Source organism: Plodia interpunctella, chromosome 12 (genome assembly GCF_027563975.2).
Source record: "Plodia interpunctella isolate USDA-ARS_2022_Savannah chromosome 12, ilPloInte3.2, whole genome shotgun sequence".
Classification (NCBI taxonomy): domain Eukaryota; kingdom Metazoa; phylum Arthropoda; class Insecta; order Lepidoptera; family Pyralidae; genus Plodia; species Plodia interpunctella.
In genome coordinates, this window is record NC_071305.1 from 2,897,643 (window position 1) to 2,914,500 (window position 16,858).

A 16,858-nucleotide genomic window follows, 5' to 3' on the forward strand; every position below is an offset into this window, starting at 1 on the left:
ACTAAACTATTAAATAAATAAATAACAATTAAATTAAACCTGAAAACCGGATTTACCACTTCAAAATAAGAATTGTATTTAATTGGTGCAAAATACCACACGTACCTCTCAAGCACAAACTTCAAAGGCCTTTATATTCCTCTTGCTTATTAAAAATGAGTAGAGGCGATAATAACAGAGTAAAGACCTCAGTATCGGGTTTTTACCCGGTTTTAATTTCACAGGAATCTCAAGAACTCATACGGCTCTTTGTGAATGTGATCTTTGGCATTCTAAATTTGAAAAGCCGCGCGCGATTTATTTTTTAATTACTTCGAATTTCAAATGTTTTTGAACGGATAACTGATAAAAAAGCCTAGATTTTTTTTTATAATTATGAATTTGCATAATTTGCCACTGGTAATAGAGGTTACATGATGTTGATGATTAAATATTTAAATTGTTACAATGTATCAAATTATAAGAGAACTATTAATTTTCCTGTCATGAAATGAATAGGTAAAAAACGTTCGACCATTAACATATTCTAAATTACTTTTCGGATTTTTACTTGGAAGACTAGAGTTTAAGCTGTCTATTTTAATTATTCAAAGTGGATAATGTATATTTTTATTTGACAATTTCTATTAATCGGTATGATTTGTGATCCAGGCAGGATCGCTATGTGATGATTGAATTATACGTATATGATCCTGTAAAACTATATAGATGTGTATCATTACATCCATTTATCATTACGTATATTTTACTGCTATAATATATTAGTCCCCGTGAGAAACTGACGCAGGCGAAGCCGCGGGCAAAAGCTAATTTGGTTATAAAATTTTAAAACATTCATTTTACAATGTCTTAACTTAAAAATACATTAGTAGACATTGAAAACCCTTTGATATTCGTCAGTCAATAGTGAAAGCTAAATTACATTATTACCTTTGATCGTGATATTTTGTAATACTAAAGTAATGCTAATGTTAAGGTTATGCTAAGTAACCATTCTATTCACAATGAAGCTGTTTCGCATTGCATTCAAACATGAAGATTGCTGCCAAAGATGCGTAAGTTTTAAATACCTACACTACATTTTCCATTTCTTGCTTTTTTATTTGGAAAATATGAAAATTTGATTTTCTGAAATATCGTGATTAATCTGGTTTTAAAATTTTGTTAAGATAATGATTCATTATCAGTGAATACTGTATTGAGAAACCAAAAATCACATAATCCTAAAAAAATATATGATTTGTAGTAATCGACAAAAAAACCTAGGAAATATTGATTCTCCAACATACATAGGCGTCGATACCTACTAGGTTGTATTGGTTTTTTATATAATACTCGTAAGTTTTTATTGCGGACACATAAGAGCTATAATTAAATAACTATTCAAATTGAGATTATTCAAATTTCACTACATGAACTAATGAAATTTAGGTTACTAACCCATCGCCTATGAAAAGAATCTCTACTTTTTAAAGTGGCAGCGATCGAAGAAAGAATCCTATGTAACGCTTTCTCTTAATTGTCTTTTACAATAGTGAGAAGAGAAGTAGCTAGCACGTTCTATTTTTATTTATCAGCATGGAAGTGAGTGATCTAATATGAGATTTCTTTTTGGGCGACAATAGCAAAATACCGATGGATCTTCGCTACATCAAGATCCTGCGGTTGGCCTTGAGGACGATCGCTTCCTGGCCTGGGCAAGAATTGGGAGAACATGTGCGGATGATTTCGAACTATTACATCTACTATCTTCTCTTGTCGCTTTTGATTGCGCTCATCCCAGTGATCCGCTACGTGATCCAAAATGCCAAGACAATGCACATCACCGTACTGGGACACATTTGTATCAGTGTGCTTCTGACGTTCACAAGCACAGTAGGTTGATTTCTTGGATTCTGACCGTTTTATTTTTCTCCTTCTTACAAACCTTAATAGTTTATATTAATAATATTTCAGTTTCAATTTCGTTGTTATATCATTTACGATAAAGTTGTTAATTCTCTTGTAAACATTGCAGGCGAAAATTCCGTTACTGTGTCTTCGCAAAGAATATCGTAAATTCGGAAAAATGTTTTTTACGGAAATTCATTTGGTTTATACAAAAAATAAATCGGAATACGCGATGAAGGTGAGCGTGAAGTTCTCTCTCTAATTCTTTCTTATCTTCGAGTGTTCCTGGTTGTGTTCCTGGTCGCCGCAATAGCAGGCAAAATAGAAGCGAAAAGGTGAGAAGAAAAGCCAAGAAGTCCTTATTTGGACGAAATAAAACAGAGAGCAAGAGTGATGTCATACAGGGAGGTCAAAACGATTGCTGAAGATAAAGAGAAATGGATAGAACTACACCAACCTTAATGAAATTATTTTATTTTCAGACACACCTACGAGTTCACAAGCTATCAGAATATTGTAGCATATACTTAATATCGATGTTGAGTGCGACGATTATATTCTTTAACTTGGGTCCGATGTACGTGAACTACTCCACAGGATTGTACAGGGACGGAATCCCGGAAAATTCCACCAACGTGTACGCTCACGCAGCATATTACGCCGGCTTCCCTTTCCAATGCGACTATTTGAGGGATTTCGACTGTTATATCGTCGTCAGCCTCTTTACCTGGTAATGCACCTTTTATTTAATCTCTTTCCCTTTATTTATTTTACGTTATTATAAAAAATGTTAAATGAAGCCGTAAGCCTAAGGCTTCAGTCAACCAACAGAGTGATATAGAAAATGTAGCGGGATACTCTTTAAAACTCAATTTATAGGTATTAACTCTGGCTTCGTTGAAAATGTGCTCAAAAATCCCAGAGCGCGAACTGAAAAAGAACATGTTAAAGTTTTTATATATTTTTTGTAGTCGATATATTAACTCGTGGGCCCCAATGAAAGGTGCATATAAGTCACTTAAGGGAGCGTGGCGTGAGTGTTACTTATTTAATTTTCCGTTCATCTGTGAACAGAGAAACTATATGTAATTAACGATCGCGGAACAGCTTACCCCTCTCGTCTGCCTCAGCCCCGCGTATCGTTACAACTTTTGTTAGAGCACAACAAAACACACAAAAATAAAGCCAGGAGTTGACGTAATATTTAAAAAAAAATTTCAGGTACATATCTTATTTCGTTGGAACATTTCTATCGATACTAGATCTTTATATCTACATCACAGTGTTTCACATTTGGGGGCATTACAAAATCCTGATCAACGATTTGGAGACAATCGCGGAACCAAATTCTAATGGTAAATATTCCGCTGAGGAATCTCACAATATAACTGAAAGGCTCAAGAACTGCATCAAGTATCATCATATTATTTCAGAGTGAGTATTGATTTTTTACGAAATACAAATCTTTTTCGTTTGTTTTATTTACCAGTACTGCCTTGCTTAAGGTTTGAACGGTGTCATCAAATCAATTATTTCTTAGCATTAAGCAAAATTCATGAAAATCGGTGTAACCAGTTCCCCACAGATCAAATATTGAGAAAGACCCGTTGTGCATAGCTATGAACAAGTTTTTTACATACTAATGTAATTTTTGCTACAAGCTTTTATAATCGTCAGAGAGATGTTGTGGCATTTAATGGCTGACAAACAATCCATGTCCGAGCTGTAAACCATAGAGGAACGGGAGTTCCTCAGGATAGGCTACCAACGAGGGATCGTTGGTAGCCTATCCTGGGTGCACCATCAGGTCATGTTTAACATAATAATGCATTATCATGACTTTCACACTGAAACTGAAGCGACGTGGAAAATTTCAACTCTGTGGGATAACTGAAAGATTCGATTACAGACAGATAAGCAAATATCGGGACAGGCGAAACTAAATAAAAGCTTGTAAAACGAGGCACAGACACCGCGTTTCTTTCTTCATTTGTCCGTTCGGAATGGGTCGGAAAAACAAGGTGAAACCGCTTACCCCACTCATCTGCCTCAGCCCCGCGTATTGCCGCACAACTTTTCTTAGAAAAATATTTCGTTGTCAGAACACGGTTAATGTTATATTATGTCCAGGTATACCAAAAAGATGTCTGACTTGTTTGGAGCCACACTATTTGCCAATATTTGCTTCATGCAGTTGGTATCTTGCTTGTTGCTTCTTGAATGTTCCTATATGGTGAGTACTGATTTTAGTATGTGTGGCGACCCTTGTGACAGCCCTAATAATCAAACGTAATTTGTGTAAGGAAATAGAAATGTATTAAAAATCCATACTTCCACACTAATTGTATAAAGAGAAAAAAATCGTTTGTGTTTGTTTTTTGTTTATAATGAATAAACTCAAAAAAACTACGCGGCAACATGATGCATATCTGTAAAATCCCAACTAATATTATGCGAAATTAAGACTATATAAATGCGAAAGTAAGTTGTTTGTTGCCTCTTCACACATTATCTACTGGACCGATTGTTATGAAATTTGGCACATGGGGCGAAAATAACCTGGAATAACACATAAGGTATTTTTATCCCGAAATTACCACGGGAGCGAAACCGGCAGCAGCTAGTAATATTATAAACGTGTAAGTAAGTTTGTTACCTCTTCACGCTCTTTATACTCAACCAATCGTCTTGAAATATTGCATACAATTAGACAACGACATAGTCCTTCTCCACACTATACCTTTCATACCGGAAAAATAACTGTTCCCACGGGAAATTTTCGCGGGCGACGCCGCAGGCAAAAGCTAGTGTATCACATAATTGCAGACCGCGGAAACGACGATGCGCTACGGCCCGCTAACTGTGATGGTATTCCAAGAACTAATTCAGTTCGGTCTTGTCTTCGAGCTTACTGGTACTGCTGTGAGTAGTAAATAAATTGTTGACAAACCAAAAATAAAAAAATACATAATCCCGATATCGGGACTTTTTTATACGAACAAATAAAACAAATTTTTGCTTTATTCCATTTAAAAAAATCAATTTTTATTTTACGAATATTTAAAATGTATACTAAAATAAAATAAAAGAGAAATCGAATGAAAACTTAATGTATAGGCAAATTCAATAATTATAATAAATGACTGTGAAACGATTAAAACTTCCATTAATGAAGGCTTTCAGTCTTATCGGTATTGAATCGATACATCACTTGGATACATATCATAAAAGGACTCGGATAATATGGATTACAATTTACTTAATTAACAATAATTAATTTCCATGCATTTTTTAGGTTAAATCAGTGAAGTACTAACCTTTTGTTGTGCTTTTTTATTTACAAGTACTTTAATGCCCGCGACTGCGTAAGCGTGAATTTTTCGAAGAAACTGAAGATGTTCTTCTCTATCTAGGTTTTTGTTAGTGACTTTTGATATTTTCAGGGCGATGATCTCAGGAAACAAGTGTACAATATACCCTGGGAGTATATGGACACAAAAAACCGTGCCATGGTATTGTTTTTTCTAATGAACGTCCAGAAACCAGTGCGAGTGAAAGCATTAGGGCTCACAGAAATGGGTCTCGCTACTGTTGCATCTGTAAGTACCTCACCGAAATCATCATAAACATTTCTAACCCTTGACGCAAAAGTGGGGTGTCATAAGTTTGACCGCTAAGTGTGTCTGTTTGTCTGTCTGTGTGCATAGAGCCGTAGCTCACCCAACGGGTGAATAAATTCAAAAACCCCCGACTTTCAATATTAATTTCGCTATAACTTTTGAACGGCTGAATCGAGTTTGATCAAACATATCTAAGAACCACCGCATAAAAATTAGCTACCAATTAAAAACAACCGCATCCAAATCGGTTCACCCGTAGATGATCTTCGGTCCTCAGATAGACACACTTAGCGGTCAAACTTATAATACCCCTCTTTTTGCGTCGGGGGTTAAAAGTATTTGCAAAACAGACAATGTTATTACTTCTGTCATAAAGTAGCAAAAATTGTACCGTATTCGACATTTTCATTGTACGATAATTTCCTTTCGACATAAAAATGCAGTACATTTTTTTCTGAAATCTCCATTATTTTAATAATTATGTACATTGTATATTTCAGGTAATCAAAACTTCGTTCTCCTATTTCGCTTTCTTAAGAACAATTGATTAATCGAGAAAATCAAGAGTAGAAAATATAGGCTATAGAAAATTGTGAACAATGAATAACTCCGTACTGATTACTATAAATTCATTAGCAGGAGCTGAAGTGGAGTGGTTAGCGCGTTCGGCCTATGATAGTGGCGGTTAAGACACTCTCGCAATGGTCAGTTATTGGATGGGTGACCAAAATTATCTTGAGCTCCTCCAAGCTTCGGAAGGCACGTAAAGCCGCCAATGGCAACTCTATCACCCATTATTTAGTTACATGTTAGAATAATTGCCCACAATTAATTACACACAAAGTTTACATTAACTAGATTAAATCTTCTCTTTGTAACTAAACACAAGTAGGTGTTCCAAATTAGTTTAGTTCTTATCGTCCCAAATCAGTTTCGGATGCACGTAGTTAATACGCTAATCGTTCTAGTTTGGAAAGATCTTGATACAAACGTAATACCTAACTTAGATCATATGTTTTAACATCAACATTTGCATAGATTTATCACGTCTTTATCGGGGTAGACATAGCCAAGAGTCGCAAGATACGGAAACTATACATAGAGTGGTTCCTGAGGAAGGTTTAGGCGTATAATTATGTGAAAAATTGCAGGAAGATTTTTTATAAATAAATAAATAAACAATAAATATATGAGGACAAATCGCACAGATTGCAGCTTGCCCCAAAGTAAGTTCGAGACTTGTGTTATGAGATTACTACCTATTGAATACCAGTATCAGATAGGCGACACTGTTACAGCGCGTCACACAGGTCCGAGATCTTGGTGTGATAATAACATCTCAGTGAGCACATACAAGCCTTTTGCAAAAGAGCATACAGAAACTTGGGTTTCATGCTTAAACAAGTGAGAGACTTCACCAATATCGCCACAGTGAAGGCATTGTATAACGCGTTGGTGAGGAGCCAACTGGAAAGTAGCTGAAAGGTGGTATGGGCATTTCATGAGGATAAATATGTCACCATGCTAGAACGCATCCGGAACAAATTTCTGAAAACACTATGGAGTGTACCCATACTACCCGCTGATGTACCCTACACTTTTCGTTTTGGGAAAGGCTGGCTTATAACAAGCGTCAGGTTAGAACAGTGCTTGCATTCGCTACACTTATCTTTAAGATTCTTCGGCAAAGTGCAGGAACCAGATCTGCTTCAACTTTTGAATTTTTGCATACGGATTGACGGATACGTGGGTCGGGAGAGACGTCCGCCACTGCTGGTGGTGCCCGCCGTGAGGACTAATCTACTGGCCAAAATGGCTTTCATGCGAGGTATTAAAACCATTAATATGGTCCATGAGCGAGTCGACACATTCTCATGCGCCTTGAGTGAATTCACAAGAGTCACTTTATTTGTCATTTGTTACGTGTTGTAATTAATAGTATATAAGTCTGCACTATTACATTAGGTGTATACCTGTAATGGTAGTTGTATGAATGAATGAATAAATAAATAAATAATTTGTTATGGTTTTATCCGAGCGAAGCTGAGACTGGCTTATAAAGAATAGGCAATATTTATCCTTCATTCAGTCCTGCAATCCAGTAATAGATCGGTCCAAGTCACGCATCCCTCGGGAACTATCTCGATAAGAATTCCCTTAGTCTTTCGAAGTGGAACGCGAACTATCTGAACTTTTTATTACCTAACTTGCACAAGTATTTTTGTGAGACTTAGGAATTAAATCGATTAAGTGCCGCATCGGCTTCCTTAGATAGTTTTTAATGACTTATTTTAAACACTGATTACTCACAGGGTTCACAGTTAGCGGGTATTGATGGATGAGAGTCATAGCCATTTTGTGAAATGCAACACATAAAAAATATACAATTTCTTACCAATACGAGTATTAATGGAGTGGTCATTATTGTTCTTAACACTCTCAGAATTTAGAAACAAGCAAAGATTGTCATTTACTACTACTAGAAAGACTCATTTTAAGACGTCACTTCCTTCATAATAAGTGGATTATGAAGGAAGAGTGACATCTTAAAATAAAAAAGGAAAAGTGTTTCAGTATACTGTTTCTTCCCTTGCTGCTCAATCACTTAAAGTTTAATTCTACAGTGTTGCCAACATATGGGAAAACGCGCAATTTAGCGCAAACTCAAATAATGTTGCCTATTGAGACACTTGGCAGCCGACCAACGACAACAATGCATGCCACCAAACAAAACACAATGCTATGCAAATTATTTATGCGGTTGCAAAATTAAAATATAATATGTCGAGGTTCGAAACATGTTCATTCGAGGTTAAATAGCATTTACGATGCTGATTGGAAGAGTAAAGAAAAAAAGAAATTTTGTTAGATTGTAAATTGACGTCTCAATTTTAATTTAATTGGTCTTCTCCGCATCATATCCCGGACATAATCCGCGTACATCTGAGTTATTTAAGTTATTTTTACGTGAATATTAATTGTAATTAAATCTTAAACTGCAACTTGAGTGTAATTTCTAGCACTGATTGACAATAATCCACCTGTGGGACGATTCTCACACGCTCCAAATTCACTTCATCGGTTTTCTCCAATTTTTTCTGAAGTGCCTAGCACTGTTTTTAATTTACAAAAAAATACCGTCAAAAAGTTCGAGCGAACCACGGATATAAGAATATTGCATGTTCTTATATACTGTGGAGTGAACACATCGATAGATTGAACTATTTTGTTAATAAATTTGCTTAAAACCACTGAAAAGAATTAGAGAAAACTGATAAAATGAAGATCGATTGCGTGAGAATCGGGCCTCTGATATGGAAACATCAATTACATCGCTTCCGGATATATTGGTTGCACGTTCATATTTAAAGGTATGAAATTTAATTTCATTTGTGAAGTGTGAGTGATTGTGAGGTCGTCCAAACATCGGGTCAACTCGTAATCGTCTGACAGAATTCAATGTTCAAACAGGATCCGATTAGCGATGAATGAAATAACCAATTCGGCAGAATACATTATATTTCGCGTTTCTCGTTAATTCTACATCCCTGCCTTGATTTGTTGCCAAAATGAAATCACATTACCTACTCAGACCTAATGACAAAACGTGGAGAGAATATAAATAAAGCTACACATATCATTATTACACTTTTATTGATACAAAATTTTTAATCTTTTCTCTGTGTTATTCGCATTACGATTATACAATAAAAATAATAATAGACCCAGGACAATCACAACTGTAAACTTTCAAAATCATTTTGAAATGTCATTTTCTACTCAAATTTATTCGACGGCGCCCACGCCCTCACCACCGAGCCAAATGTCAGACTGTGTGTGTGGTATGTGATCTTCGGAATACTTATACGAAATTAAACTGAAGTTTAAGTAATTTATATATTTATTTATTATAATTTATCGATTTAGAAAACGAATTTAGAGTTCATTTATCGTTTTATTACAAAAAATTATCAAAACATATAAATACGGCATAACCTTAATTACATGCTATGCACAGTTACTAGTAAGAGAGAGAAAATCAAATAGCTTTATATCTGTACTCAAAATGTTTTATATTAAGTGGATGCTCTTAAATGTGACTCTTAAATGGAATATATCTTGTCCCATTGAGCGGGCGGTAAAAAGGTTTACCTTAGCACATTTGCCACGGGTTTGCGCATTTTGCGCGTTTGTCAGCTTCCCTGATTCAGTCTTGAACTGTATTTAGATGATGTTAGTGAAATTCAGAAAAGGTAATCTTAGGAAATTGTTGATGTGAATCTAAAGTTCCTTTCAAGAGGAAGGTTTATAATGTGTTATGTTTTTACCCGAGCGAAGCCAGAATAGGCCGCTAGTAAACCTTTATTTTACATGCCGGAGGCGCTTCCGAATGAACAACATTTTGTGTCCCCTTTACAGAAACCCTTTCAGTCATTGATATATTTAAATGTATATTTTCAATGAATGTAAATGCGGCAAAGGAAATAAAACAATTTTTTCTTTGATTCTGTAACAAGAAACGTTTTGTGCTGATCAAACGATATGGATCAAAATGTGTTTTTGTTTAGTTCAAAATAAAGTAAAATCTTAATCGTAGATAAACCTGAAAAAAAAGGTCGAAAATCTAATACAAAAAGTGGGTTTGCACTGGTCAACTTTGACGTTAATTTTAACTTAGGCAGAACAACACAAAGTACGCTGTTTTGTCAAAAAGTCGCGCGCAGGATAAAATCAACGTCAAAGTTGACTGGTGCAACCCAGGGTACGTACTCTCTATGACACACGCCTCCACTCTATAAAGGTAAGCCCTCCAAACAAATAGAATAGATAATAGTCCTTCATTCCAGGCTATCCCATAACTCGGCTCTAAACTGGATGCAATCCAAACACTCATGTTTTTCGTCCGCCATATAACGTACGCTATATTTAGGGTTGCCATTTGTTCTAGTAACCAATACGGGACATTGGTGTAAAAAGACCGAAGATTCAGGTCACAAACACGGCCACGGCCCGGTTGTGAATGAAGTTTCGCAACCATACGATACCACAGACGAAATACGGGACAAACACGGGACGTTACTGGTAAAAAACGATGACAGCTATAGACGGGACGCATGGCAACCCTAGCCATATTACGTCGGCCATTAGGGCGCGCGCAGACGGGCCCACTTTTTGCGCCTATCCCTATAAATCTCTGAAAGTGGCTCGTTAGTTGGCCTGGTCAATTCACGTAGTTTTCAGTCCAGATTTTTTATTGTTCTGTCTTGTTAATTTATTAGCGGGATTGTTTATTGAAATGTTCGAGAAACCAGCTCCATCGAAGTAATCCAACGCAATACAATTGTAATCTCTTTGTATTGCTTTTGGATAACGTATTATATACGTATTATATTAACTTATATACGTATTATATACATTATATACGTATTAAGTTGCAAAATATAAAAAATAAATGTTATTAATCCAAAAGCAATACTAGGTTCAATCGGAAGTATTATATACGTTAACGTATTATATACGTTATGTAAACCATAAATGGCTTCGAATTAATCTGTTCACACAATTATCATCGAACTTCACTTGGTAAATTCGTTTGATTTTTAATAATTTTTTACATTTAAAACACTTAATATGATAGTGAAAGCCTTTGTGCAAACAAGCTGCATTTTACATGTAAATTACTGACTTAAAATAGATATTCTAAAGTTGATCCTAAAGTAAAATTCAGTAACAGATGGTGTCGAATAAAACGCTTTTAAATTTAATTTCAATTACATATTCCTTCTAAACAGTTTTGTTTTAAACTAAATAAACCAAAATCCTTCACGAAAAACTTTGAGAACAACTTCGACAAGTTTCCGTTAATTTTCATGAAAATGCCAAAACGAAGGGTTAATAAACAATTTGAGAATAAACCCAAATATGTTCCCGCTGCGATTGTGAGACCGTGATCACAAAATATGGCGGGTGTAATATCTTAGAAAAACGACAAAATACAATATTAATTTCTTAAAAAATCTCTACTTAGTAATCTTTACCAAAAGGCACGGAAAAAGGCAAAAAAAAAATTTTGTACCAAAAGCAAAAAAGTTTTATTAACCAGTTCTTTAAAAATTAACAACAGGTATTTGAAAACGATTTATGTAAAAAGAGTTTTTATTTTCTCAACAAAAAAAAAAATTACATTTGTCTTATTAATTTGACCAAATCTCCAAACTTTTTTTTATAGACATTATATTCTGCGAGCTCTCTATTTTGTACCGAAGTGAATTTCGGACATGGTTTAACCAGACACGGGACGAATGTCCGTCCACACCAACACGACACGTTCCTGCCAACTTTGTTTAGAAAAGTATCTGAATTTGTACATTATGTATTGATTAGCAATTCTAATCATATTGAAATTTCACTAGATTGATTTTATTAGAACTACGTAGGTATGTATAACGACGGTATGCATACTCGTAAGACAAAATCAATGAATAGCAGAATTACTTATCAGCGATTACTTTTATACCGTAATTGCCCTTTACGATATCCAGGGGTGATCCTATATATACTGGCGAAATCCACACGCTATGTGAAAAAGGACTTGTAAAACAAACTTTTGATTCTGATTTCAAAACCATTTCACAAAACATGACACAAATTTCACAAAAAACTTTACAACACACAAAATTCTGAATACACCTTATTTTCACCAATTTTATAATCACATTTTGTTCCATCGTCGATTAAGACTTTACCGTCAGCCAGCCTGTTTGTCTGTCTGTCTATCGAATGTTTATATTAGCTGTGTGTCTAACTTTCTGCTTTCCTAGGAAGCTACACCCCTATATAAATGGACGGTGTGTGTGGTGTATGCTATCATAATATATTAGCCACAGAACTATAAATGTGACATAACATGACGTATCTTAGATAAATATCTCACGTACACAGATGCTTATCTAAAATATAATAAAAGATACATGTTAACAATTTTGGGATTATTATCTACTACTTTCGCTCCCGTGAGAATTTCGGGATATCAGATCTTATATTCTACCCGTGTACCTAATTTCGTAACAATCGGTCCGTTAGATTTTGCATTGAAAGAATAACAAACATACATACGCACATACATCCTCACAAACTTTCGCATTTATAATATTAGGATATTTTGGGCTTCACACATGATTCCTCTGTTTTCCATTTGATTTGATATGAAACTATATATATCTAGTCGCATTCCGGAACTTCCACTCATGGCAATTTTAAATTTTTATTTTAAAATTTATAAGTTTATTTTTAAGCGAACGGTGGTGGGGAATACGTTCAGACGAGAGAAAAATGTATTGATCATGAAAATATGTTTGAGTTTGAGTATAAAGTCGCACAATTATGGTAACTTTTCTGTAAGTTTTCTTTGTTCACTAGCGAACTAGATCTAAACTTGAACGTTAACAGTCGGATAAAAGATAGTTTACACTATGGAAGTGTAACGAATACGCCGTAGGGACTACATCGATTTAACTTCAGCTTTCCAGACCCGCTATATCAAGTATAAATAGACTTTTACCTGCTCTTGCTACAGATAAGGTGCACAGAGTTACGCAATATTCTATTTTAACTCCTTGATTATAAGGGTGGAATTTAAAAGCTCTATTTGAGGAATTCGATAAGTGCGCTGATGTGAGTTTGTAACGTTTTAATAAAAGGGGTTCCTAAATGTCAGTACAACATAGAGTTCAATATCAATGGATAATGTGAAGCCTAAACTAATATTAGAAATGCGAAACTGAGTTTGTTTATTACCTCTTCACGCTTTACCTGCTTATATGTAGTTTGAAGTACGGAGAAGGACATAGGGTATTTTTGCCCCGAAATTCCCACGATATACAAGCAATATGATGTGATGTATATTTATCGGTATACAGAACTTGTAAACAAAGTTAGTGGACTCTGGGCCGACGCTAAACGGCTGAGGAATTGACCCGGAAAATGTGTAGATGAAAGAAAACTCATCTTATTCTTAGTGGTATTCCTCACCACACGTGCCTCAGCGGCACGCACTCCACTTTATCCATCTGCCTAAGTAATAAGTATATTATTTTGTATGGGTAAGTATATTGCATGCCACGGAGCACGGATAAAGGTGTCAATATGTACGTAATTGAAACCATTTTCGTTCACGTTTATTTTAATACTATTTCCGTAGAAATTAAATTATTGATGTTGTTTATGTTAATTTTAAGTTAAATTATTTGATATTCCGATTGTGCACCCAATTTCGGCACATTTCGAGCTGTCATCAAAACGTGATAATGTTGCCAATATCACCTTAAACATGACAGTAACCGAACATATTATTAGATTATTAAATTTGACATGTATGCTGTTTAATTTAAAAACGAAATAGGTTTTTTTAGATATTGCATTTTATTTTGAGTACCTATATAACCCATGATAGGTACATGTTTGACAAAAACAAAATTATGAACAAAAGTATGTATGTAAAGTATGGCCGCAAACTTATGTCTTGTGAAGAGCGGCTCCATTGCTTTGTTGTTGATGCCTTGGAATGGCGCCGCAAATCTCCTAATCTGCTTTCCTACTTAAATTTTAATACCCGTTTTAGATTACGTAATCGCAATTATAATATTGTTGTTCAAGTTTCCTCAAATAACACGTCATATTATAACCCCGTGGTCAGAATGTGTCGCCAATACAACGAAATTCTTGTTTCCAACAGACAGACTGATATTTTCTTATCACCTTTGTCACAGTTCCGGCGACAAATAAATAAATACTATTTGAACATGAAGTAATTAATACTAACATTGCCTAGATACTAACTCCATTAAACTATGAAAAAAACTACTAACATCTCAGCCTACTTAAATCCTTATTTTCTTTTTTTTCTCTTAATTACTTACCTACTAACCTTTTGTTTTGTTTACTTACTTTACATACATATACCTCTGCCAGCGCTCTCTAGTATATTATAAATATTATGTTTAAAAACTTTTAGGCACACAACCATTGGATTATAATTTAGAACAATACCAACAAATGCTTGTAATTTACCAATTATTGTATTTTAATCTGTTTTGGGTGTTAATAATAAATAAATAGCATCTCGTGTATCCTCCCGTATAGGTTGAATAGAACTCTGAGTTTGTGTAGGCTTGCAGTCCTTTTTTAGACCTCTACGCGACAGGTTAAATCGTAAAATTACAGCCAAATTTTAATTCACACGCGGGCCTTTAGGCATCGAGAAGAATTCCGTGGCACAGCTAGTTAATAATATTTGTTCTAAATACTGACTGAAACATATACAGTATTAAATATATACAGTATGAAATATATACCAAATATATATAGTTCAGGGATGGAATGCTAACCTACTATTCTAGGTGAGTAACAAAAGCAGCAACATATATATAACAAGTATGCTTATTTTTACTCTTACTCACTTATAGACGTACAGCGTTGTGTAGTTTCGTTGCTCAACTAGAACGCGAGGTAATGCAATGCTAATGGAATACAATTGACGACCGAATAATGTGGCCACTTCGGAGATGAATCATTACAAACAATCCGGCGAATCTGTAGCGATATACGTGAATCAATGAAGGCTCAGTGAACAAACAATTTCAACAGCAATGTTACATGACTCCGAAGTGAAATTAATTCGTGTTATATCACTCAAATGCACAAAATGGAATAGAATTATAAAGAAATAAATAATAACAAACAAAACAAAAAAAAATAATTTAAGAAAATACTAAATACTGATTTTCATTTGATTTGATTTTAATAATATAATTATAATATTATGTTTAACAAAACTAAAAATAAAACTTGCAAATTTGTATATAGTACATTGTTCGTTATTTTATGACTGGCCGCCTGTTTGCCCTCAGCCTGTGGAATTGAATTGCTATTGTAACTTATCTGCTGTTCAGTATTCTCTCAAAAAGGAATGGTCCTATTCTAGGGTGGGAACCACACGCCTCACATTGCTACTATAATAAATATACTGCAGCCCGCAGCGGAAAATAAATCTTATAAATATGGCGAAGCGTGAGCGATGCATCGTGACGTATCGGGGCCGCAGCTACAAAAATAGAGTGAACAGATGTTTTATATGCAGCCGTACTATGGTGTCCTGTCATTTGTACTTATTCAAAAAGTATTGGCAGAATTATGTTTGATCTTTTGTAATATCCAAATTGCACATTTGAGAACTGCTCATTTTAAGAATTGCACATTTTGCGAATTGCTCATTTGTAATTAAGAAGACATTATGAAGATTGATGACTATTTGTGATTAATATCAAATGTGCAATATTTGTGATTCCGCATTCGTTATCCTATGTCACACAAAATATTCGACATAGAACGATTCAATAATACCAAATTTATGTCGAAGGGAAAATCATTCGAATCACACGTTTTCTATGAGTCACAGTCAAAAATAACGCTCAGATCCGTCCAACCATCTCGTATTGTTTATTTTACTTAAATTATTAAGGGTTAAAAAAAATAATTCTTAATTTAAAGAAGAGGTCCAGGGAGACCGAGGAAGAGTTACGCGAGCCAATTGAAAGAGAAGTTAGGAGTTGCGTTGTGTCGTATCGAGACCTTAAAAGTAAAACCGATGATAGAAAGGTGTGGGGAGTATTCCACCAACAAGAGTAACCCTTAGGGTAACCCTAAGAAATAAGAAGAAATAATTTTATATCTAATTGGTTTTCACATCTGAACTATTTTTAATTTGCGCCACAGAGCTGCTCAATGCAACCTGTCGGCTGCGATAAAAAAGATCATTTGTTGACCATGCAACTCCGACCGATGAAATTCATTGTGAATTTGTGTGATAGCGAAAATAGTCAGTGTGGGGTAAATTTCGACTGAACATTTAGGGTGAGTTGCACAGTCAAGTTAGTTCGTATCTTCGTCGTTTTCGTCAGATTATCCTTAGGTACATATTAATAAAACAAAGTCCTCTACCTTTTCGCGATGAACTCTAAAACAAGTGCCCCGATTTTCATGCGGTTTACCAATAAATAGTGTGATTTCTGAGGAAGTTTTAGGTGTATAATTTAGTATGTTTTTAGGGCACTTACCGGGAGCTAGTTTTAAAATATATATATTTTGAAATACCTGGAAACGTAATACGCGCTCAACTGTATCAAAATGGCGAAAATATCGATTCGAACTTTTACAATTGATTGATGCGCATCCTTTAGGACCTCAAACATATGGAACAGGTAGCGCTAAAAATTGTATTTCACAAGTGTCGGATATAGCTAACTGATAAACAACTTCAGGCAGATTTATGTAGCTGTTAGTTTATAGAC

The 16,858-nt window shown here is 34.9% G+C and overlaps 1 protein-coding gene across 1 annotated transcript; it reads left to right on the top strand.

The window, feature by feature from the left end:
* The first annotated feature begins 1,626 nt into the window (after positions 1 to 1,626).
* On the top strand, positions 1,627 to 6,293 carry LOC128674429 (odorant receptor 13a). The gene is made up of 8 exons (XM_053752942.1): positions 1,627 to 1,875; positions 2,018 to 2,128; positions 2,373 to 2,620; positions 3,112 to 3,324; positions 4,021 to 4,123; positions 4,717 to 4,812; positions 5,334 to 5,489; positions 6,011 to 6,293. Exons 1-8 carry the CDS (start codon positions 1,636 to 1,638, stop codon positions 6,059 to 6,061), a joined length of 1,218 nt encoding a protein of 405 aa, XP_053608917.1. The 5' UTR covers positions 1,627 to 1,635; the 3' UTR covers positions 6,062 to 6,293.
* Positions 6,294 to 16,858: the final 10,565 nt, after the last annotated feature.

Coding starts and splice junctions, on each gene's coding strand:
- LOC128674429 (XM_053752942.1), top strand. CDS start 1,636: ATGGATCTTCGCTACATCAAGATCCTGCGGTTGGCCTTGAGGACGATC. Junction 4,124..4,716: donor TTCTTGAATGTTCCTATATG/GTGAGTACTGAT, acceptor ACATAATTGCAG/ACCGCGGAAACGACGATGCG. Junction 5,490..6,010: donor GTCTCGCTACTGTTGCATCT/GTAAGTACCTCA, acceptor TGTATATTTCAG/GTAATCAAAACTTCGTTCTC.